Source organism: Desmodus rotundus, chromosome 8 (assembly GCF_022682495.2).
Source record: "Desmodus rotundus isolate HL8 chromosome 8, HLdesRot8A.1, whole genome shotgun sequence".
In the NCBI taxonomy this organism is placed as follows: Eukaryota; Metazoa; Chordata; class Mammalia; order Chiroptera; family Phyllostomidae; genus Desmodus; species Desmodus rotundus.
In genome coordinates, this window is record NC_071394.1 from 97,341,928 (window position 1) to 97,367,176 (window position 25,249).

The window sequence follows — 25,249 nt, forward strand, 5'->3', positions numbered from 1 at the left end:
GGGCAGATTGTGCAGGAGTTAGAGAGTCTCCTTGGGACTTCAGTTTGTAGTGGGCACGGCATTGGCAGAGGACAGTTTGTAGGATTCACCCCCTGTCTCTCTGCAATGGAATCTGATGATGTATCTTTTTCATAAAAGGTGGCAGGGTGGGAGAGAGGGCCACCCTACAGTACAATAGACTCCTGTAGATGGGTGAGCTTCTCAGCCCCGGAAGTGTTCAAGCAGAGGCCAGACGGCCATCTATAGGGAATTCCTGCCCTGGCAGGGAGTTAGACTACATGACAAGGTCTAGGGCTTTTTCTAATTCTGAGTTTCTGTGATCTTATGATGTAATTAAAGTCCAAGGGGTTCAAGATAAAATATTGTCAGCTTGTCGATTATGTATCTATTCATTTTGTATGTAGGATAAGGCTGTGCATGTGGGTCCACAAATGTCTAAAACAGGGTCATTCCCCTCAAATTGCATATGACTCCAATGGAAAGGCCATGAGATAGTATCTGAAACAGTGTAAAATATAGAAGATTGTATAATTCAGAGCTAAATTGGATTGTACAGGTTCTAAGGACAGAAAGAATTTAGGTTGGGGTAAATCAGATACGTGTGTCATACTTTAGGAAGGCAAATTTCAAGAGAAGGAAGGCGTATTCAGAGAAAATGAATTTTCACATCTGAAGGAAGATAGTTTAAGGGTTGGCCCAAATGAGACACTTAGAAATGATTTTCTGGTAATTCAACCCAAAATGGTCTTATGAAAAACAGGCCATACAGGAACCACTTTGAGGAGCTCAGCTATGTATAAGACAGAAAGGGAGCCACATATCCTAGGCTTACTATAAAGAGAGGTGCAGACCCCTCCAAAATCTAGTACCTCACCATGACAACCCACAGGGAGCAGGTGCTTTGTTCAAGGTTGGCTTATGCACAGCTCTCTATCCTTGCTTTGTAGGTGAAGGTAAAAGCTCAGACAGGTCAGCTCTTCTGAGCCCAGCTCCCCTCTACTTATCACTCTACTTCCCTGCTTCTCCTCAGTGCGAAATGTGCCAAGTTCATTTTTCCCCAGACACAGAGAAAGAAAGCCTGAGAAACAGGAAGGCCTTATCTGTTACCACATAACAGTGAGGAAGCTGAAGAACTAACTCAGGGTCTGTGTTTGCTTCTATGAAGAGTGATGCCCAGCTGGAAAGGGCAACTGTAACCGTCACCCTTGTTCCAGCTTTTCCATCAGCCAGCTGTGCAACAGACACATGACTTGCCTTTGTTCTTTAGTTTCCTCATTGATAAAAGTGGGCCAGTAGTGCCTGGCCTGCCTGTTGCATTAGGTTATCATAGCACCAAGTGAGATAATGTAAGTTTACACTCTTTAACAACTCTTAACTATGGTATATACGTGAAGAGTTATTTTTCCTTTAAGAAGCTTCTGAAGTCAACAGAGCCTATATTAAAGCTTTATGAATTCTACATGTAAATGTATTAAGTAGGTTATAATACCCCCCTCCTTTTTTTCTGTTGATATAGCATGGAAACTCTTGCTAATTATTTTGTCAGCTCTGGCAGATAGTAATAATAATGATAATGAAGGCCACAAAGCATAATGGTTAGAGCATGGGCATTGGAGCCAGACTGTCTGGATTTGAATTCTGGCTCCACCTCCATTCAGTAGTAATTGATTTTTGGGCAAGTTATTTAACTTTATATAAGTTCTTTGTATATTTTGGATATTAACCTCTTGTCAGATGTATCGTTGGAGAACATGTTCTCCCATTCAGTGGGATGTCTTTTCATTTTGTTGATGGTTTTCGTCACTGTGCAAAAACTTTTTAGTTTGATGTAGTCCCATTTTTCTTTTGTTTCCCTTGCCCTAGGTCATATATTGGAAAAAATACTGCTTATGAGAAACGTCCAAGATTTTACTGCCTGTGTTTTCGTTTAGGATTTTTACGGTTTCAAGTCTTACATTTAAGTCTTTAATCCATTTTGGTTCAGATGAGATCGGGCACCTTCAGGGTGGTATGGCATAGACAGTGTTTAATCTGTTTTGAATTTGTTCTTGTGGATGGCATAAGAAGGTGGGCTGGTTTCTTTCTTTCTTTCTTTTTTCTTGCATGTTATCTGTCCAATTTTCCCAACACCATTTATCGAATAGATTGTCTTTACCCCATGGCGTGTTCTTGCCTCCTTTGCCAAATAGTAATTGACCTTAAGGTGTGGGTTTATTTCTCCTAAAGCCTTTATCACAATATTATTCTGTATTTCATCTGATCTAAGAGGTCATTAGTTGTAATATACCATTATTTTACATACCACTAAGAAAGGAAAAAATGCTGCCAGTTAAACTGACACATCATCACGTGTAAGACACATCCCACCGTCAGAGATGTTAAAATGTGAAAATGTATGCTTCAGAATTGATAACATATGGTAGTTCTTTGTGAGTGTTTCTGAGTCACACCTTCCCACTGGATGGTAATTTCTTTCAAGACAGGAAGGGATTGTGATGTATGCATCTCGTATCTCTGAGTGCCTCGCACCTCAGAGACGTTCAATAAGTATCTGATTTATTGGAAATAGTTACATTTTAATAAAGAACCAATTTTTCAGAGATGTGTGGATTTACTAGCCCTCACACATTCTCTCAGATTGTCTAGACTTTATGGTATTATTAGGAGAATTAGTGCCCTCAACTGTGGACCCTGTGAATCACATCTAGTGTCTGGTTTCTGGACACGTGGAAACTGGGACATAGAGCTAGCTGCCGGTGGATGTGACTGAATGGGCTGCCAGAGTGTGGTGGTTGAATGGAATTTGCAACCAAAGGCAATTCTTAGCCATTATTTTTTTCCCTTATCCACAAATAGTGTTTTATAATGGAAATAAAGTTTGCTTTCCTGGCCATTAGCAGACCTCATCATTTTGGTTCCTAATTGTCCTTTTGTCTTGTCTCCTGTTTAGTATATATGACCTCGCTTTTAAGCCTGATGGAACCCAACTGATTTTGGCTGCAGGAAACAGATTACTGGTAGGATTTTGTCTTGAGTTTCCTTTTTAAGTGCTTTTTTTCCTTTCCTTCTTGTAACTACTCTGAAATTTGACCCCCTCCCTTTTTTTTTGAGATAAAAAAGGCAAGGGCGGAAAAACCAGTCATTACTTTTTAATCGGGAAGGAAATGGGCTATTTAAAACAGGTAAGTAAACTGTCTATCAGATAGGAACCTGTGAACAATACCTCCTTTGGAGTCATTAATCTTTCCGTTTTTACTTTGAGACACCCGTGAAAGGTTGAAAACAATTAATCAAAATGCCTTTGAAACTGGGGCTAGTGTCAGTTCACATTTTGTCCCCCTGAAAAATTCAAGCAACAGGATTGAAGGGGCTCCCTCCATGAGAAGCCAGACAGCCTGACCCCAACTTTTAGGCACTGGCCTACCTAAACAGCTCCATATGGATGCTGTGTTATTTTTCATATTTTCAAAGAATATAAGCTCCCTCTGGAACCTATCCCAGTGTATAAAAGTAATTTTCAGAGAACTCTTTATGTTTGACCTGAAAACCTTTGTATGATGTCTCCTTCCTTCTGCGTAAGTTGACTTCCTCTCGCTCTGTTGTCTCTAGATATGCAGACTGACTGATCTCCATTCTTTTGTGGTAACCACATAATCTTAAAGTCCTGGTAAATTGTTCTGCAGACTTCTTTTCCCCAGGGTAAACAGTCCAAATCCTTTTAGTTATTTTTTTCATAGGTTATTTTTTTTTTCCAACACTAGTCATTTTTGGAGGGGCTTGCCTTGATTCCTCAGATGCGTTTTTTTTTTTTTTAATTTCTGCATATTTATAGGTGTTACATAGCTGTAAAATATCCTAAATTCCTATTACATCTGAATTTCATGATACTCCCTTTGATTTGCAAACCTGGAGCTTAGATCTGTGGCTTTCAAACTCTGGTAGCAAATAGGAAACATCCTCTATAACGTTGCACTAAAATTTAATCATGTTGTAGGTTGCTCTTTATATGTGCTGGCTTTATTTGGGTGGGCGTAGCTTGACTGGTAATGTATCCAGACTCATGTAGGAATGAGTGAAGTTTGTGGAGAAGTAAATTTTTGTTTATCGAGGATTAATGATATGTTCCTGGTAACAAAATGCATAGAATTGGGACCTCTACTTCTTGGATTTACCAACATTGTCACATTCTTCTTGGTTTCTCAGCGCAGTTTTTAGTTGATATACATTTAGAATATTGACACACATTTTGTTATAAAAACAAAAATAGCAGCAGGAACCTGTAGGAATTCTAATTAATGAATTAATGAATGCCAGGTGGATAATCTGTACTTTTATCCCCCTTTTGCCAGGTTTATGACACCTCTGATGGCACTTTACTTCAGCCCCTAAAGGGACACAAAGATACTGTGTACTGTGTGGCCTACGCAAAGGATGGTAAGAGGCTGCTGCTCTGGGTTTACAGGCTCTGTAATGGCCTCATAAGTTTTCATTTTTCTCCTTGGTATGAACATGAATTGAATTCTTTTCAGTAAGCTAAACTACGAATTGCAGAAGATAGTTAAGTCTCTCAGACTTCATTTTTTATTTTATTTTTTAATTGTTGTTCTATTACAGTTGTTCCCATATTTCCCCCGTTGTTCTCCCCTACCCCGTCTATTTACCCTTTCCTGCTCCCCCAGTCAGTCCCCCCACCGCTGCCCATGTCCATGGGTCCTTTACACATGTTCCTCACCTAGACCATTCCTTGTCTTTCCCCCCGTTATCCTCTTAGGCTTCATTTTAATCATTCAATTCAACAAGTATTTGTTGACAGCCATCTATGTGCTGGGCACTGTTCTGGCTGCTTGAGATACTTCAGAAAACGAAACAGACAAAGGTCCCTGCCCTTATGGGCCTTATATCCATGGGAAAGGGGAAGGAAGAAAAGAGAGTATGAGGGATGACACACACTAAACATAGTAAATGAATAAATTAAACAGTGTGTTGGAAGATGATAAGTGTTAGAGAAGAAGAAAAGGTAGGTCAGAGTAGGGGATTGAGAGTGTTGGGTGGAGCAGTGGATTGGGTATAGTATTAAATAGGGTAGTGGGGGTGGACTTTTTGAGCCAGGGACAGGTGAGCAAAGACTTGCAGGTCAGGAGGCAGTGAGATTCTGACTGTGGGCATTCGGGGGAAGGGAATCCCTTTCTGAGGGAAGAGTCATTACGGAGGTCTCAGGTGGGAGTGTGCCTTCAGGGGCTGGGGCAGCAGGAATCCGAGACAGCAGTAGGGGATGAGGGTAGAAAAGTAACAGGCATGGGGTGGCCAGATCGTGTGGGCTGTCGGGAGGACTTTGGCTTTGATTCTCAGTGAAAACAGGGAACCACTAAAGAGTTCTGAGTAGAGGTGGGATCTGATCTGACTTGCATTTTAAAAAGGTCCCTCTAGGTGTTGTAAACAACCTTCAAGGAGAGAGGGTTGGGGCAGGGAGATGAGTGAGGAAGCATGAGTGAGGAGGCAAGTTTTGTAACACAGGTGATGGGGGCTCCGACCTTGGGAGTAGAGGAAGTGGTGAGAATTGGTCAGATTCTGGATATAGTTTGAAGGGGAAGCTAATAGATCGGATGTGGGGTGTGAAGAAAGAAGTCAGGGGCGACACCAAGGTGACCTGAGAGACTGGAAGGATGGAATTGCCCTCCACTGAGTGGGGAAGGCTGCAGGTGAGAAACTTACAGTGGGAGATCAGGAGCTTGGTTTTGGACATGTTGACCTTGAGGAAAGAGAATGGGGAGGAAATTGCCACAATATTACATTAGAGAGTTGTCAAGTGGGCAAGGGCAGTTGGGACCTGGGACATAGATGGGGCATGGTGGGAAGGTAGAGGATGTCACTGCAGGTGTTGGCACGTAGGGGCATGTGGTGGTAGGATTCCAGTGGAAATTCTCTTCCATTCTTTCAGCAAAATAAGAAACAAAATCAGCTAAGAGTGAGGATGAGAAAGGAGGTGTGAGAGAGTTGAGGAGAAAGGAAAAAATAAAAAATGGACCTGGGAGGTATGGTGAGATCCCTGGTGATATGAAGGGCCTACTTGATCATCAGATCATGAATTGAAAGTGAGATCAGTTGGTTTGATTGTCTTTCTCTACCACTTTGAGCTGCAGAGATGCAAGGGTGGAGAAGGTGGAGAGTTGGATTTAACCGAGTGGTAGATTTGTAAGCACCTCTGAAAATGAAGTAAGAGTGTAAGGGAGTGGAGGATGTATGCAAAGCAGTGATTATTTTTATTGGCCTTGAACTTGTCAGCTGAGTAAGGAGGGGTGAGAGGACTGCAAGGGTTGAGGGGCAGTGGAAATGTGGTAGGTTCTGGTGGGGTTGAAGGATTGTTGGAATTGGGGTACCAGGTGGGATGGGAAGAAAGAGGAGAGGTGGTGGTCAGAGAATGGGTACACGAAATTGATATTGAGAGTTAAAATAGATCCGTGCTACTCACAGCATGGGATTAGTGGAAAGAACACAGACTTTGGAGTGAGGTGGCTCCAAGTTCCAACCCCAAAATCTCTGTGAGTTTGAGGTAGTTATTGAATCGCTCTGAGTCTCAATTCCCTCATGTGTCAACTGAATATAATATTGAAGACAACCTTCTGTGACCACTGCTGAGAAGTCACAGAATTCTCATAGAGTGTCACAGTGCTTGAATGAACCTGGGAGGTTATTTAGGCTCCAGGCTTTTAACTTCTTTTGGATGACAGACCTCTGAGGATCCAATAAAAGCTATGGACCCCTTTCTAGAAAATGCATGCACAAAATTGTGCATACAGTTTAGTCTGATCTAGGCCAATCTCTTCACTTTAGACCTACGTAAAGACCTAGAGAAGTTAAGTGACTTGCTAAGGTCATGCAGCAAGTGTTAGTGGCAAAGGGAACACTAATTTCTTGCCTTGTAGTCAGGTGTGCTGTGCCACGGTAGTCGTGTTTTTTTATATGTGTGAGTTCAAGTTCAGAGTAATACTGTTGGGAGACCTGTGGGACCTCTGGAGTTTATAAACTTCAGGACTCTTGGGCCTGCAACACCATTAAGGCCTTTGAGGATTTTAGAGTGTGACCTGCCATCAGTGGCATTTGTGCTCTTTGCAGAGTCCTGTCACACACATTATCTCATTTGATCCTCCCAATAGACCTCTGAAGCAGACTGGAAAGGGATTCTCAGCATCTCTCACAGATGAGAAAGCAGGCTTGGAGCAATTACAGGTAACAGGCAGAGCTGGGCCTGACCAGGTCCTCCAGCTGCAGAGCCCTTGTTCTTTGTAGTTTATTGAGGTGCCTCTTCAGGACACTTACATAGTGATTAAGAAGTCTCTTGATCCCTCCTTTCCCCCTTAGATCTGGAAATGGTAATTCCCTGAATGACGGTTTTGCTCTTTAAATCTGCTTGTTTCTGATTTCTCCCTTAAGTTTTAGTAAGTATTTAATAAGCAGCCATGATCCAAATGTTTGTAAGAACTGGTTTTTGTTGTTGTTCAAGAAAAACAATATGAGACAATATGAAGGAATAGTAGTAATAATAATAGCTAATTATTTTTAGCATTGATTCTCATCCAGGCACTTTCCTAAACCCTTTAATCTCATTTACTCTTCACGACAACTGTGAAGTAAATACTATTGTTGCATTTGTTTTTCAAATGAGGAAATGAAACAGATATTCAGAGGCTTGTTCCAGGTCCTGCACCTGGTAAGTGACATCACTGGGAATTCCAGCTCAGACTCTGAGCTTGTAGCTCACACTCTTCATCACCCGCTGCCTGCAAGGATGGGAGAGAAGTGCTAGAAATAGTCGCACATGAGAGCAGCTTCTGTTACTTAGTATTTGCAGCAATGTCATACGGCTCACCCTGGTATCTGTTGTTTCAGCCACTGGGAAAGGTATTATCTGAGTTGACCCCCCGCAAAGAGCCTCTGAAGAAGGTATTATGATTATCCCTTTATGTTTCAGATAAAGGAGGCTCAGAGAACAGTGCCTTGAGTGACTTGCTCAAGGTCAAATTCCAGTTACCCTAAGAATAAAGTCTAGAAATTTTTCACTAAAATTTTTAAGTAGGTGTACAAATTCTAGCCTGTGCTTACCCCTTACCATTATCTTTCACTGGAGTAGGTGAAGGTTTGCTGTTGTTTGCAGCCGTGATACCCTGCTCTACTTTAAGCATTGCAAACTTGTAACAATGTAATTAATAATTATTTGTTATATGTTGCCTCTCTCCAGCACATTCTTTTATAAAGTCCAAGTAGCCGTGAAAATGAAAATCTCATCTGTCACTCTTGTGCTTAAAGCTTTTCTTTGGGATAAAGATCTTAACTGTGGCCCTGAAACCCCTAGAGATCCTTCCCCTACCCACCTTACCCCTTGCCCTTGCCCTTGGTGTTCCATGCTGGCTGCTTCTCAGCCCCGTAGACCTGCCAGGCTTTTCCTGCCTCAGGCTCTTGGTACATCTGTTGTGTCCATGTGGATGGCTCTTTCTCCTCTTTGCACCTGGCTAAGGTTTGCTCAACCTTTAGGTCTCATCTGAAGGATCTCATCCTTAGAGAAGTCTTCCCTCACTTACATGAGGTGCCTCAAATTATTCTCTTTCATAGGTCCCATTTCTTTGGTTACCATATTGTATTCGTATTGGATTAATTTAATTTAATGCTTGCTTGTCCCGCTATACTAAACTCTGTGAGGGTGGGATTATGTGTGCTTTAATCACTGCTCGATCCTTAGCACAGAGCATGGGTCCTAGCAGACAGCAGGCCCTCGGTACATCTCTGTTTACTCAGTGCCAGGCAGACCGGGATTTGAACCCAAACTTCCTGACTCTAGAGTACTTCTGCCCAGTTCTGAGAAGGAGTAGAGAAGCAGCTGATACTAATTAGATACCTTAAAGAACCAGTTTTCTAAAAAAGACTCTGGGAAATACTGGTTTCAAATAAATGTGAGAATTTTCTTTTTAAAAATCTTTCTAGGCAAGCGCTTTGCTTCTGGATCAGCTGACAAAAGCGTTATTATCTGGACATCAAAATTGGAAGGCATTCTGAAGTACACGTAAGTAACCATTTAGGTGTACAGTATTATTTGACTCTTATTGAACAACGGTAGCAAAAGCACCTTAGAAAAGGTGTAGGGGAAGAACTTTTTCTTCTGCAATGAAGAAAAACTTGAAACTAAGTTATGGGGGTACATGGTGGTATAGGAAGTTTGGGTAGTGAATAGGTAAATGAACGTTTCTCGAGCACTACTAACTTAGCCAATGCTGGGCTAAGTGCTTTCATATAACTAAGTTTAGTGAATCTGACATCACAGATTCTACCCTGCCTCAACTTGCCCTCTTTCAATGGCCTTACTTCTCAGGGAATGGCCTCGCATCCACCAGTGGCAGCAGTTGGAAACTTGGGATTGGTGTGCTCCAGACTTCTCTCTCTGCAGAGGCTCTGCTCGTGGTCTTCTCTGTTCCCCTGCATAGTTTTCCCTCCTCACTGCAGCTGTCAGACTCAAATGTTGTTTCTTCCGAAGCCTTTCCTGCCCCTCTACACGTGGTCAGGTTCTCTGATGGCATTTCTCATAGTTATAGTTTTACATTTATTCTGGTGATTGAGTGATATCGCCCATCAGCCGTGAGCTCCAGGAGGGCAGACACTGCATCTGTTTTTGCTTACCCCGCATCCCTGATACAACAATGCCTGGCCTGTAGTAGGTACTCAACAAATGATTTTTTTTCTTTTAATTATGGTAAAATACACATAACATAAAATTTGCTATCTTAACCAATTTTAAGTGTATAGCTTAGTAGTATTAAGTATATTCATATTGTTGTGCAATCAATCTATAGAACCCTTTTCATTTTGCAAAACTAAAACTCCATACCCATTAAACAGCAGCTCCCATTTCCCCTCCCGCAGCCCTTGGCATCCACCATCGCACTTTCTGTCTCTATGAATTTGACTCTTTTAGGAACCTCATACAAGTGGAATCATACAGTATTTGTCCTTTCGTGACTGCTTTATTTTCCTTAGCCTAATATCCTAAAGGTTTACTCATGTTGTAGTATGTGTCAAAATTCTCTTTCTTTTTAAGGCTGAATGGTATTTTTAAAGGTTTTTTTTTAAGTTTTTATTTATTTATTTTTTAGAGAAGAGAAGGGAGGGAGGAAGAGGGAGAGAAACATCAATGTGTGGTTGCCTCTCACACACTCCCCACTGGTGACCTGGCCCACAACCCAGGCATGTGCCCTAGACTGGGAATCAAACCAGTGACCCTTTGGTGCGTAGGCTGGTGCTCAACCACTGAGCCACACCAGCCAGGGCTTAAGGCTGAATAATATTAAGGCTAAATAGTGTATATTTAGACCATGTTTTCCTTATCTATTTATTGGTTGTCAGTGGACATTTGAGTGCTTCCACTACTTGGCTATTTGGAATAATGCTGCTATGAACATTGGTGTATCACCAAACAAGTTTTGAATGAATGAATGAAGCTGTGAGTAAAGTGTTACCTGGAAGTGAAGGATAAAACTGAGGCTGAGATGCCATGTGTGGTGTATGACTCACTCACATTTGCCATGTTTCCAGATCTTAGCCTGTAATATCTTCATTGCACCTCCATCTTGTATTTCTAGGCCTCCACAAAACAATGAGAGTAACAGCCATTAATAAAGCACTTCCTATGCAGCTGGCACTAGACTAAGTGCTTTACATCATTGTCTTATCAGCTCACAAACCGGAGGTGTCTGGCACACCAGTCCTGGAGGAGGTAGCATTTAAGCTAGGCCAGGCTGATGGGTGGGTAATGTTTAAAAGATAAAAATGGGGTGAGGGGCAATCCAGGGGAAGGAGAATTAATTCCTGTGCTTTTTTTGTTGGTCACTTGCATAAGAGCTTGTGGTATGTAGTTGGAGAGGCTGTGGTTTGTGGTTTGCTGCATAATAATCTATAATTGTTTACTTCCCAGGCACAATGATTCTATCCAGTGTGTCTCCTACAATCCTGTGACCCACCAGCTTGCATCTTGTTCCTCCAGTGACTTTGGTAGGTTCCCAATGTCTTGTCCTGGAATAACTGCACGTCTGGGTGAAAAATGAAATTCATCCAGAGTGAGGTGGTTTTGTTCTGAGAGAGGTAATAATATTTCTCTCTCTTCAATGTCTGGGGGCTTGGGGAGGTGGGGAAACGGCAGTTACTCTTTAAATTGTGTAGAAACTAAGAGAGTGAATGATGCCATTGAGTCTGGTAAGAAATCTGGGAAACAGCAAAAAAGGCTCCCTTCCCCTCCCAGGGAAGGGAGATGGTAAGAAGGATGGGAGGACACAGGCATAACTTGGTGTTGTCACCTCTGGGAAGCCTTCCCTGCCTCACCCTGGCAGGGACAGTTCAGTTGTTCCCCACCTCTGTGTCCTCCATCCTCTGTGTATGTGTGAAATTCCTCAATTTTAACTGTGCTTCTGCTGCAGTGTGTTGCCACTGCTGCTGGTGTGGTGGCTGTAGCTGTGCTCTCTGAGGGGCTGGATGCCTTGAGGCATCCACCCTGACCCCATTCAGGGCACTGGCATGGAGCCGGCACAGAAGAGGTCAGTGTAATGTCCATCGAGGCAGGGAGGGAAAGTGAGCGTAGGCTGTAGGTTATCTGTATTCAAGGTCACTTTTGGCTTTTAGCTCATTGGTTTTGTTTTCCTTCCTAAGAGATGGTGGGCACAACAGAACGGCCATTATGAAGGAGTCCGAGATTTAACCCCTGTCCTTATCTAGATGAACATGTTCTCACCGTTCTGTCTCACTGACAGAATTCTGAGGTTCAGAAGAGAGAATGTATAAATAAAAGGGGAAAGGACTTTCATTCATTAATAAAATATAGTCTTTTTTCCATGTGAGGCACTGGTCTGTGTGCTTGCTTTTGGGATTAAAAAGACAAAATAGAATCCCTGCCATCAAAGAACTTGTGGTCATGGGTAGGAGGGGAAGTAGAATCTGTAAAAATGTAATAGTAATAATAGTACTAGTTGAATGTTTGTGATGTGCTTGCTAGGCACTGTGCTAAGGGTTAAAAATAAATTTCTATTTGAGCTCTAGGATAACCCCTGAGGTCAGGTTATTATTCTCATTCTCACTCCACTGATGAAAAAAAATTGGGGCTCAGAGCAATCAGTTCACTGGAGGCCACCCAGCTGGTAAGTGGTGGAACCAGGGCTTGGACTTGGGCCATGTGATTACATGCGGAGCCTGTCTGGTAAACATGCTGAGGGAGGCCCAGGAGGGTGGGGTTTCTTCCAGCTAGAGGCTCTGCGCAGGCCCAGTGGAGCACAGATAATATGCACACAGGTGGAAACGTTTGGGGGAAGTATTCTGGACCAGGAAAGGGGGAAAAAATAATTTGTTTGATGTTGCACCTTGCTATATAAATATATTTTTGCACTGTATTTACTTTCTTGGTTATGCTTTATGACTCAGGCAAAGGGTAGAATTTGCTTATCTTGCCTAGACATACACCTGTTGTGAGGCCCTGAGCCGGAGCACCTGGGGACAGGAAGGAGCAAGCCAAAGGTGACCAGTGTGCCATGGACAAGGCACAGCTTGTATAGGGTCATGTGCTGTGGATAAGGCCTGGGAGAGGAAATCGGAAAGCATCATTCATTACTTTGACTGCTAAGTTGTACTTTGGTTGGAATGTAATAGTTACTTACACTGAAGTTGCCATTTCTTTAAGTAAAACACCTGAAAAGTTGGCTGGAAATTCACCAATCTATCTTCCTTTTTTCTTGTTATTTTGAAATAATTATAGATTCACAGTAAGTTGAAAAGATAAGGCAGAAGTCCTGTGTACCCCTCATCCAGTTTCCCCCATGGATACATCTTATGTAGTTATTGTATAATATCAAAACCAGGCAGCTGGGTCTGGCGCCATCTGTGTGTATAGTTCTGTCATTTCATCACCTCTGTTGATTACCATCACCGCAAAATACTCCTTATCATGCTCTACTTCCCCGCCTCTTCCTATTATCCTTACCATCTGGTACCTGGTAATTATTAATCTTTCTCCATTTCTATAGAATTTTGTCATTTCAAGAATTTATAAAATGGAATCATATGGTATGTGACCTTTTGAGATTGGCTTTTGGCTTTTTTCACTTAGCCACAAATCCCTAGAGATTGTAAATTGTGTGTGTATCAACCATCTGTTCCTTTTTTTATTGCTGAGTAATATTCCAGCCAATCTGTCTTTTTTTAATATTACTTTGCATTGAAGGCTTGTGGTCTCCTGAACAGAAGTCCGTCTCCAAGCACAAATCCAGCAGCAAGATCACCTGTTGCAGGTGAGTGAGGGACAGCTCTAAAAGCAGGCTTTGTGTTTCCTCCTCTTCCAAACAGTCTCAACGTCCAGTGAATTCACATAGTAGAGAAGGTCTGTGTTGACTAGTGGGTTTGGGCCTCTGTATTTCCCCTTCTTTTCTTGTCTCCGTGGTGGGAAAGACTCGGGCCTGCCTTTGATCATCAAGCAAAAGAAAAACTATAACTTGTCTAGCTACAAACCTCCTCAGCCTGCTGTCCTGGATGGAGACTCTATGGTGATGCAAGTTTGTCCTTTCCAGGCAGCATGCGCACTAGAGAAAGCACAGGCTTCGATGCTAGATCAGGATTCAAATCCAGATGGATCACCGACAGGCTCTGTGACCTTAGGAAAGTTACAAAAAATCTTTCGGAGCTGGAGCCTCAGGTTTCTCATCTGACAATACTGGATAAAAATACTGATTTGATGGGGCTTTTGTGAAATACATGCAAACTGATGCATCTAAAAGCCTGCTGCACAGTGCCTGGTATACAGAAGACACTATAAATGGTAGCTAGTCTCACTGTTCAGCTTCTGAGTGTAGCCTTTCTTTCATTCAACATCTGTTAAGCACCTGCTCCAGAGGCTGGGAATATACCAAGATACAGAATTTGTTCTTAACAGGCTCTTAAAGTGGGAGGGTGTTGAAGTGGTGAGTGAGGATGACCCAGCAATGCAGGCACGAGCTGAGGGCTGTTGTGGAGGTCTGTACCAAGAGCTGTGAGAGCTCAGAAAAAGGTGCTGTGGCCTTCACATCTGTCCATTGATCCCAGAAGTAAATGGCATGTTAAGTCTGGTCCTCTAATTTTTATATCATGACCAAGATGAGCCTAGTAGTTGCTGCCTCATTAGACTCTTATCTCCACCAAGGCACCATCCTCACTGGCTTTACTTTCTGTGTGTTCTTTTCCCTCTCTCTGTGCCGTTTGCTGGTTGTGCCAACAGCTGGACAAATGATGGTCAATACCTGGCTCTGGGGATGTTCAATGGAATAATCAGCATACGGAACAAAAACGGCGAGGAAAAAGTGAAGATCGAGCGGCCAGGGGGCTCCCTCTCCCCGATATGGTCCATCTGCTGGAACCCTTCAAGGTGCCCTTACCCCTGTCCTCCTTGGAGGGCAAACACTGTCATGAAGAAGGCCTTGTTTAGTAGACTGACTTCCTTCTCTCTCCACAAGGTCTCTCCTTTCATTCAAAGGCTTCTCACCCCACTTGACTGATCTGTTTTAGAACCTGTTCTATTTGATTGGAATTTTTTAGGAGCCCATCTTGTGTTTTGGAATGAATCCCAGGGATTTAGCTCAGCAGATGAGCGATCTAGGCCAACTCAAAATGTGTCTGTGTGTGCGTGAACACATGCGACACAGAAGGGCCATTTTCTTGTGAATTAAGAGTTCACCTCTTGCTGTGCTTTATTTTGGTCTTTTTCCTTTTTTAGTTTTTTCCTCCAACTTGGGCAGAACATGTGCCCACCCCATAATAAATAGCTTTTTCATGAGTCTTTTTTGTTGTCCTTGCCAAAAAAGTCTAAATTAAGTTTACAAGCGTCCCCAAATCCCACAAACAATTGGCATCTACCTTCTCAAACTTTATACATACTTTCCTTCTCTGCTGGTATCACTTTGAGGAACTAATATATTTACATACTTTTTGTATAATCCTATGATATTAAACCATCAGTATCTCCCACAGAGTCCTCAGAAGGTAAATTAAAGGACTTAATTGTTTAGCATCCCAATGTCACTTTACAGGTGGTGCCTATGTGATTTAGAAGGTTGTTTAATTTCACTACCTTTTCTACACCAGATTATGCTTTTCCCTGAATAATTTTGTCCAGCCCAGAGCTGTACCATGCATGGCTAATGCCTTCAAAGGCCATTAGCCTACCCCAGAGTTCCTGCTATTTGATTTTGTGGCCACATATGACTTTGTGGCTTCAGGGTACCATTTTTAATTCATGAGAAGCAGGATGCCCAGTTTACCTTGTTGCTGTCCTCTTCCGGCAGGGTTCAGGGGCTTCTTGACAGGTTTTGAAATTATGGCTTTAGTGCAGTTCTAGGCATCGTGATTGTGAACCACCACTTACTGTCTACAGCCGATGGGAGAGTTTCTGGATGAACAGAGAGAACGAGGATGCCGAGGAAGTCATTGTCAACAGATATTTTCAGGAACTCCCTGCCACTCTGAAGTCAGCAGTGTACGGTAGTCAGGGTAGTGAGGCAGAGGAGGAAGAGCCAGAGGAAGAGGACGACAGTCTCAGGGACGACAACTTGTGAGTGTGTCCCAAGGAGCCAGAACCCTCCTTGCAAGGGTCCAGGTCCCGCTTCACTAAGCTCCTTTCTAAGAGGGTTCAAGGTCGTTGTTGGTAAAAAGTTCCTCCAACATAGGGGAAACACACCTTTTAAAACTTGTGTGTGGGTTATAAAATTTTCCTTTAAAAACTTCAAGAAATACTGAAAAGTCTAAAGGAGAAAGTTCACCTCTTCTGTAAAACCCCATTCTTTGAGGAAACCACTGTTAGCGTCCTACTGTATTTCCCCTCAGTCTTTTAATGTGTTCGTGTATTAACTAAATCATATTCTACTTTATTTTTTTCCACTTAACAGCATAGTAACATTTCTAGTAACATTGGAAGTCCTTTGCAAAACATGATTTTGAATGCCTGCATCGTATGCCCCTGTGGGGATGTACCATATTCATCCAACACTTCCTCTATTACTAGACACCTTTTTTAGCCTGTCTCTACACTGTACCTTACCTTGTATTTGGGGGGATACATATCAGAGAAAAAGCCCTCAACATACCCGTGATCCTCAACCCCCAAATCCTGGCTGTCCAAGCAGTCCTTATTTCTGGAGCAGAAAGCTGAGATAGCCAGGATATTCTGATTGACTGAAAGTGATCTGGCTTGGAACTATGTTCCGTGGTACCTGGGGTTCTTTGGAAGAAGGAGGTGGGAGTTGGGGGATAAGAAAGGAGGAAGGGATGGGCATCAGGCCCCCATCTGTGCTTCAAACCCAATATCCCCTTTTATTGCTTGACATTAGTTTTGTTTTGGTAGAGACCCACTGCCAAGGGGGAAAATGGAAAAAGGAGTTGAAAACCACCAACCCAGTTCATGGGGCTGAACCCAGCTCAGAGGCATATATGGATTCCCCAAAGGGCTCGCTGCAGGCTGGGCTCCCAGACTGCGTTTGGACTTCAGTGCTAGTCACACACACACAGAGTTTACCTGCAGGCCCCTTCCTGTTAACGTCACTCTTGGTCTTTGTCTTGTTTTCCTTTAGTTGTGGATTAGTGCCTGTGGTATTTGCCACTTTGCCATTCTTGGCTGGGTTTTGTACATAAGGCTGTACCGTTCCTGGCCTACATATCTGATGGTGCTGCCAGGTGACCACAGGCCTTGGGCTCAGAAATGCTGGACTTAGTACACAAAGAGGAGGCAATGTTAGGTAGGTTAAGACTGGGCCTCAAGGGCAGCAGAACATCTCTTTCTTAAACTAGGTTCCCAAGTAGCTTGATCCCCAGCCTCAGCTGAGGAGGTTTCTCCTGCATGCTGGTCCTACAGCCCTGGTCCCAAGGCAGTGATCCTGATGGGGACTCAGTTTCAAAGACAGTTGCTGATTTCCAGAGAGCTCATTACTCTTTTTTATTAGATCCAGTGAGAAACCATTTTGCCCCAGCTGTGAGAGAAACCTAGTGTAGGTATTAATTTTCCCCCTTAAGGAGAGCAAACAAGGTTTCCGTAGTCCATTAAAAATGTCAGATAATTCATGCCTCCCCACTGCAAAAGATGTTTCTCCACAATCTCCCTGTATTTTATAGTACATAAGAATAAGGCACTCTTGAATCTGCAGCCTTGCCCTTTCCTAGCGTTGCCCCACAGGAAGCTTTGAAATGAGGGGTTTAGCTTCTTCACTGTGGCAGTGTCTCGGCGCCACAAGCTCATGGCCGGGTATTCAGTGAAATAACAGACCCCGGGAGGGCTGAAATGAGCCTCACTCATCTATTGGACTGATTGATGGGTTGGCCCACGGTACAACTTTTGGCCTCAGTAGTGCTGTACAACGGTTGGCAATCTGACAGGCTGGCCAGGGCTCTCTTTTTCCTGTTGTTTGTTAAAGCCTCAGGGCTAACTCATTAGCAGACCATGCCCCCACATAACCTCTTTTGTCTCCTGTTGATTAGAGAGGAACATAATGACATCCTGGCTGTAGCTGATTGGGGGCAGAAACTTTCCTTCTACCAACTGAGTGGAAAACAGGTATGTAGCTCTGTGCAGACCCAGTGGGAGACAGTCGCCATCATGCCTGTTACAGGTTTTCACTTTCTGAGATTGTATTCTTGGTCATTATGAATTACTGTCGTTTGCTTCTATTTATCGAGCATTTGCTGTGATAGCAAGCATTGTGCTCTGTGCTGTGCGTACTTTATCTAATTTAGTTCTAATAAAACCCTGTGAAGTAGATACTTGGATGATGAACTTTTTAGAAATGATTAAGACGCAGAGCAGTGAAGTAAATATTATGCCTGAGGTTCCACACCGCTGGTAAACGGAGGCATCGGGGTTGAAACCCAGATTGGTCTGACTGTAAAGCCAGATCTTAGTCGTGACCGTGCCTTCCTAAATTGCTTTGTTTGTCTTACCCACATTTCTAGCACCCACTTAGTCCAGCCCTTCACCTGTGTTAGGAGCCGTTAACATTGAGCTGTGTAAACTAATGCCTCTGCTCTGCCGGAGTGCGCAGGCTGGTGGGGACATACTCCAGAGCCAACAGCCCCAGTGCATGGGACACATGGCACGATAGAGAGCTGTAGATAGATAGCTACAGTGACACAAAAGAGGGTGACGTCATGCTTGGTGAAGACGGGGGATTTTGTAGAGGTGACTTGGAGCAGGACGAGCCCGAGTTTGCTAGGCAGAGGACGTTGTTTCCGGCAGAGGAAACGGCATCTGCAGAGGCCGGGAAGAATGAAAATACAGGGGCCGGCAGAAGTAACACCTGCTTGAGTGTGGTTGTTAGGGTAATAACATGGGTGTAATAATTTATAGTTTTAATTTGAACATTTCACTTAAAATGTTATATGGTGTGCTTGAGTGTGATATTGTTATGTTACAGAATTATGTGCTTATGATTTTGTAATAAAAGATTTTGGAATAAAAAAGGGGCATTGTTTGTGCCGGACCCTGTATGTGACAACTCAGGGAATAGTGACTGGATCCCCAGATTTGTGGAGAGAAGATGGCGCTAGAAAGGAAGATGGGGACAAGATTTTAGTGTGAGTAAGGAGTCTGAACATCATACACTGTCGTAGCCCTAGGTTTAGGTAGGGAGCGACTTGGTCAGATTCCTGTTTCAAACGATTTCCTTGTTTCTCTGGAGGGCGGGTTAACGTAGAGAGAGCCTAGTGACGGGAAGCCTGCCAGTAGACTGGAGACACCGAGGGTGAGAGCGAAGGTGGCGGGATGGCTTACTTGCTCGGCCAAGCACAGGAGAGCTGCAGCCATTTCAGTGGAGCCTTTTGTTTAGCAGCACCCTTATCCGTCAGAAGGTAGCATGCTGGAAGGGGGGCTCAGGTACGTGTAGCCCAGCTTTGGAGCCATGTCTTCTGCTTCATCTTGCCATTGGTCACTTCTTTTGTAGTCAAGGAAAAATGAAGTTTGTGGATAATAAAGAATTTTCTCAGTTTCCTATGGCTGTTTTCTTAGAACCCTTACTTTAATGATCTAGCATCTAGTTTCCCTGGCCCTGTCTATTCATCTGCTTAATATATGTCCGTCATCATTTAATAAATATTTATTGGCACATCTAGTGTATACCAGGTACTGAGTGTGGGTATTAGAATCTCCCTGGAACAAATAACCACACTACACTGGGAAGGAATGGAGTCTTGTTGCTATAGTGACAACAAAAAAGAGCTCCATGGGAAATATCTTGCATGTATGCAGCCCCACAGTTCATGTTGTGGCCCCAAGTTTTTGACTGATGAACAACCTCAGTCGGCTGAGAAGGTAACCCCCAACTTGTTTGGGGCAGTAAAATTGTTTTCTTGGTGTGTAAGTATGTTTTAACTCTGAGAAGACTTAAATATGGGATATGAAGTAAATCAAACCTACACTTTTGTGTTCAGCCTAGGCATAATTTGTGTATTTTTGGCATTTTAAGTACTTGGGATATTTAAAGAGATCTGGCTTAATAATAGCTGCGTTTATTGAGTTTTAGGCATTATATAAACTCTTTACAAGGCTAATTCTTTTATTCCTGCCTTAAAACAACTTTGTGGCGCCCTGGATGGTGTGGTTCAGTGGACTGAATGCTGGACTGCAAACCCAAAGGTTGCTGGTTCGATTCTTAGACCACATGCCTGGGTTGCACGCCAGGTCCCCAGTGGGGGGGCACACGAGAAGCAAACCACACTTCGATGTTCTCTCTCTCCCTCTGTTTCTCTCCCTTCCTCTGTGTCTAAAAATAAATAAATAAAATCTTTAAAAATAACAACTTCTGGGGGTAGGTATTATTATCACCACTTCATGTATAAGAAGACTGAGGCATAGAGAGGTTCAGTAACTGCCCAAACCACACAGTTTAGTTAGTGACCACACCTGGTCTGGAACCCAGGCAGACTGGAGATAGACTCCATACTGGAATATTTATCAGATTTGTCTTGCAACAACCATTTAAACCTGTAACCACAGAGCAGTGAGAGAAGTGCTGTGGGAGAGGAGATCACGGGCCTCCGGAGCACAGGGGAGGTGGGTCTAAATCAGGCATTGGAGGGGGCAGGGAGACTGGGGTATGTTTCCTGGAGGAGATGACAACTAGCAGAGAGGGAGGGAGAGGGCCGTTTGGCTGGGGTTGGGGTGGGGTGGCGGATAGCACTTCCGAGGATGTGGAGGCGTAAGGGAGCGTGATTTACCTGAGAAGCTAAGAAGTTCATTTCGACTGAGGGAAGGATCCTGTGATCTGAGCTCCTGAGCTTGACTTTTATCATAAAAGCTGAGGGTGTAGCATCAAAAGTGAAAAGACAACTTACAAAATGGTAGAAAATTTTTACAAAGATATATCTGAGAAGGGACTTGTATCTAGAATATATAAAGAACCCCTTCAACTCTATAATAAAAAGACAGCCCAATTAAAAAATGGAAAAAGGATATGAATGGACTCAATAGACAGTTCTCCAAACAAGATATGCATGTAGCCAATACACATATGAAAAGATGTTCAATAGCATTAGCTACCAGGGAAATGCAAATTAAAGTCACAGTGAGATACCACTTCACCCACTAGGACTGAGAAATTGGGATCCTTAAACACTACTGGTAAGACTATATAATGGTATGTCAATTTGAAAAAGTGGCAGTTCCTCAGGTTAAACATAAAATTACTATATGACCCAGCAATCTCACTCCTTGGAATATATATCCAAGAGAGAGTAAAACATACGTCCACACAAAAACTTGTATACAAATGTTCTTAGCAGCATCATGCATAGTAACCAGAAAGTAGTAATGGCCTTCAACTGATGATTGTATAAATAAAATGTGATGTATTCATGCAATGGAATATTATTCAGCAACGAAAAGGAGTTAAGTACTGATACATGCTACAACACAGATGAGCCTATTGCAAAAAGCTACGTATTATACAAGTTTATATAAAATGCCTGACATAGGCAAATATATAGACACACATTATATCAGTAGTTGCCAGGGAATGGAAAGGGGTGGGGGATTGAGATTGACTGCTGACAGGTACAGGATTTCTTTTTGGGGCAATAAAAATGTCCTGGAATTAGTGATGATGGTCACATAACTCTAAATATATTAAAAGCCAATGAATTGTATGCTTTATGAATTGTACTTTTTTTTAATCAACAAGTTCTTTTGTTTTAAGACTTGGACCTGGCCCGCAACCCAGGCATGTGCCCTGACTGGGAATCGAACCAGCCACCCTTTGGTTCACAGCCCACACTTAATCCACTGAGCCACACCAGCCAGGAGGATTTTATTTATTTTTAGATGGGAAGGGAGGGAGGGAGGGAGGAAGAGAGGGAAACGTCAATGTGTGATTTCCTCTCGCATGCCCCCTACTGGGGACCTGGCCCACAACCCAGGCCCATGCCCTGACTAGAAATCGAACTGGTGACCCTTTGGTTCACAGGCTGGCACTCAATCCACTGAGCCACACCAGCCAGGGCCTGAATTGTACCCTTTAAATGAACAAGTTGTATGGTATGTGGATTACACCTCAATAAAGTTGTTATAAAGAGAAGTAGGATGGATGTAGTTTCAGAATAAAGGACAGTTTTTTAAATTGAATAAATTTAGCTTTGTGAAATACTAAAAAAAAAAACAGTCATACAACAGCAAAGAACAAAGAAGCTGAGGGGAACCATTGAAACTTACCTAGTACTATGTGTGGAGGAGGGCCTATGGGAGAAAGACTACCCCTGGGTTTGGATTGGCTGAGTGGCTAAGACCCTCACTCCTGGAGTGATTCAGTGGGACAGGGGGGCACAGTGCTGGCTCTGGCAGTCAAGGATTTGATTGTGTGGAGGAGAGGAGTGAAGGGTGCTCCAGAGGAGGCTGCTCTGTGTTCACAATGGAATCACGGGAAGTAAGGCTGGCCCACTCTCCTCTGTCTTCCCGTCTCCCCCCATTAAAGTTAATAAGAAAAGCCCTCAATTGTTTTGCAATTATTTTGGATTCAGAAGTTTTTTCTTTGGTGTGTGTTCTCTTTCCTCAGATTGGGAAGGATCGGTCACTGAACTTTGACCCCTGCTGTATCAGCTACTTTACTAAAGGGGAATACATTTTGCTGGGGGGGTCAGACAAGCAGGTATCCCTTTTCACCAAGGATGGAGTGCGGCTTGGGACTGTTGGGGAGCAGAACTCCTGGGTGTGGACGTGTAAAGTGAAGCCTGATTCCAACTATGTGGTAAGAAGAGGACGTTCATTTTGTTGGGCCGTGGCCTGAGTGGGCATTGAACATCAGGCACATTAGCCAGTAAGGTCATTGATGTGATTGATGTTGTTCCTGACAAATGGGAGGGTAGACCCTTTTCCACAGAGAGCTGGGTGTTGACAACTCTTTCCCTGCAGGTGGTAGGCTGCCAGGATGGCACCATTTCCTTCTATCAGCTTATTTTCAGCACCGTCCATGGGCTCTACAAGGATCGGTATGCGTACAGGGATAGCATGACCGATGTCATTGTGCAGCACCTGATCACTGAGCAGAAAGGTAAAAGACAGGTTAGCCCCTCTGCCCTTCAGACACTGGGAAGGGGGTAGGTTGAGAGGGCTGCTGACAGGGCAGGTGATGAAATGGTAGGCAGTGTTTTTCCTTGGTCTTTTGGAAACACGTTGAACCACTGGTTCTTGGGGGGTGGGTTGTATGAGGAGAAGGGGCGAAGGGAGGATGTAGATGTCTTTGAGAATCTAATGAAAGCAAGAAACCCTCTCTCAAAAAAAAAGGCACAGACTCACAAAAGTTTACAGATAATTCCAGGGGATCATGGACTTCCTATCTGAAGGAAGATAATGTATAACAAGTCAGAGCCAGGGTGGCTGCCCTGCATGGGTTTGTGGACCTGTGTCCTGTCTGGTCAGAAGCACTTCTGGGTCACTTCTCCTTCAGCTCCCTCTCCACTTGCCTCCTGGCAAGTCCTTGGCCCAGAGATGAGCAGGGGCAATGGGTCACCACAGCCTCCATCAATCAGAGTTCCAGGCCCAGTGTAGTCAGTCCAAACTCAGGTTTCCCTTCTGTCCACCCAAGTGGCTGGGCTGGTTAAATAGGCTAAGAAACCACTTGTTTCCAGTGTATTCATATCCAGATGTACTGGCCACAGCACTGCTGGATGCCTGTGCATAGGGATTCTGGTTGGGAGTTGCCTTGAAGGTTCAGATGCCATCCTTTGGTCCCCATCTGGGAACACCTCTGTTTGAAGAGTCCAGCTGTGATCGTGAGGGTCTAGCCACTTGGGAAGTTCCACAGCATTTCCTCTGGAGACATTTTCTCTACCTGCCCCACTGTGTGAGGGCCTAGTGCGCACCAGAAACTACACAGAGTTCCCCGCTGTTAAGGGTGGTGTTTGGGGAGTAGCCAGACGAGTATGGCCACTCAGGCGGGCTCCTGATCATCAGGGGTCATTGGTGCCATGCAGAGTTTAGATTTATGATCAGCAAATGGTAGTAGCACTAAGAATTTCATTTTCCATACTCAGTTGTAAGCTTTGGACCACAAAGATTATATACGACTTCAGATCCCAGTGTTTAGCAGAGCTGATTGTACATATTAGACACTCTTGTCAAGATTTTTTTTTTTTGATGAGAGTGTCTCCTTTAATTGCTAGTAACATTAAGTAAATGATAGCTTTTAATTTCTCTGCCTTCTATGTTAACAGCCTCTTGCTAGAACTGGATTTTTTTTTTCTTTGACAGTTCGGATTAAATGCAAAGAGCTTGTCAAGAAAATTGCCATCTACAAAAATCGATTAGCTATCCAACTGCCAGAGAAAATCCTCATCTATGAGTTGTATTCAGATGATTCATCAGACATGCATTACCGGGTGAAGGAAAAAATTGTCAAGAAGTTTGAATGCAACCTCCTGGTGGTGTGCGCTAATCACATCATTCTCTGCCAGGTAAGCAGCAGCAAGCCAGGCCGAATCTGCCTCGTGCTTCCTCCAAGATAGGGTACCCAACTCAGGGTTTTTGGTCATTAGGAATTGGTCATTGCTTTTATTTTATTGACATTTTTTGAGGTAGACTGTACTGGAAAGTCATGGGCCATAAACTGGAGAATACTTTTTCTTCTGGTAGCCTAAACGAGTTTGTTATACTATATGTTTTAATGACTTAAAGCCTAAATTGATATCCCACAAAATGATGATGGATTTTTTTGGTAAATATATACACATAAAAATCTATGATATTTTTCAGCTAAACAACAAAAAAATGTATTTCAATTCAAAATAGTGAAGGAAGTTTTTAATTCCTGATAGGTTTTTTCACAGGAAAAAATCTCTCAACTTAGAGCTTCCTAAAAAATGTGTAGGTCAATGCCAAAAGAAGTCTGGAAAGACTTTGAGAGAAGGCCAACCCCTCATCCTTCTTGGAAGTCAAAGTGGATTTGGTTTCACGAAACTAGGCCTATTGGAAGTGATTCCATTGGAAGGAATCTTTTAGGAATCACTGAATATAAAATACTATTAAAATCTCTCTAAAAGTCTCAAACTTCAAGCAATTGGCGGGGGGCACAGGTTATAGGATAGAAGTGGCAAACAGCTGTGTTTGGGCTGCATAGAGGTCTGCACAGAGGGTCTGACACCGTGCTAGGCTCCATGGGAAGACTCTCATGAAGGACTGATGATGCCAGGTACGGGGATTAGATCAGATAGGTCCTGAATGTGAAGTGTTCTTTCTCCCTCAGAGGCAGGAAGACCTCCTTGGGAAAGCTAGGGAACACTTACTCGGTTGAATATCCATGCAGAGGCGGGTTTGTTTTCTAGGAGAAACGGCTGCAGTGCCTGTCCTTCAGTGGAGCGAAGGAGCGGGAGTGGCAGATGGAGTCTCTCATTCGCTACATCAAGGTGATTGGTGGCCCTCCAGGAAGGGAAGGTCTGTTAGTGGGCCTGAAGAATGGACAGGTGAGTGCTCTTTGGGTCTCCTATCAGGCTGATTGTCTGCATGCAGATGCCAGCAACCCATCAAGTTATGACCCTGAGATATGTTTCCAGGGCAGGAAAAGGCTTCTTCCCCTCATGGGCATGTTAGAGCTGCTTTTTATGAGGATAGCCTCAGGCCAAAGATGGGGTGGCCTTCGGACTCATGGCATGCCCCGTTCTGGCAGAGGAGGCTCTGCAGCCTCAGGGCCGTATGTTGAATAGATTAGTGGGCTAGAAGTCACCAGAAGATGGG

The 25,249-nt window shown here is 43.4% G+C and overlaps 1 protein-coding gene across 5 annotated transcripts in view; it reads left to right on the forward strand.

Moving 5' to 3' along the window:
- The window catches only part of IFT122 (intraflagellar transport 122), an 81,041-nt gene that overhangs the window by 13,987 nt on the left and 41,805 nt on the right, over positions 1-25,249 (forward strand). For 4 of the 5 annotated variants that reach the window (XM_053929719.2, XM_024556711.4, XM_045192277.3 and 1 more), the window contains exons 2-13: positions 2,951-3,017; positions 4,350-4,434; positions 8,977-9,055; positions 10,958-11,034; positions 13,247-13,313; positions 14,273-14,419; positions 15,425-15,601; positions 17,518-17,593; positions 22,077-22,268; positions 22,433-22,571; positions 23,771-23,973; positions 24,841-24,978. In XM_053929719.2, coding sequence (XP_053785694.1) covers positions 2,951-3,017; positions 4,350-4,434; positions 8,977-9,055; positions 10,958-11,034; positions 13,247-13,313; positions 14,273-14,419; positions 15,425-15,601; positions 17,518-17,593; positions 22,077-22,268; positions 22,433-22,571; positions 23,771-23,973; positions 24,841-24,978 — 1,447 coding nt within the window. The remainder of the gene's footprint in view (positions 1-2,950; positions 3,018-4,349; positions 4,435-8,976; positions 9,056-10,957; positions 11,035-13,246; positions 13,314-14,272; positions 14,420-15,424; positions 15,602-17,517; positions 17,594-22,076; positions 22,269-22,432; positions 22,572-23,770; positions 23,974-24,840; positions 24,979-25,249) is intronic. The other variant, XM_045192276.3, reaches the window with a different exon arrangement.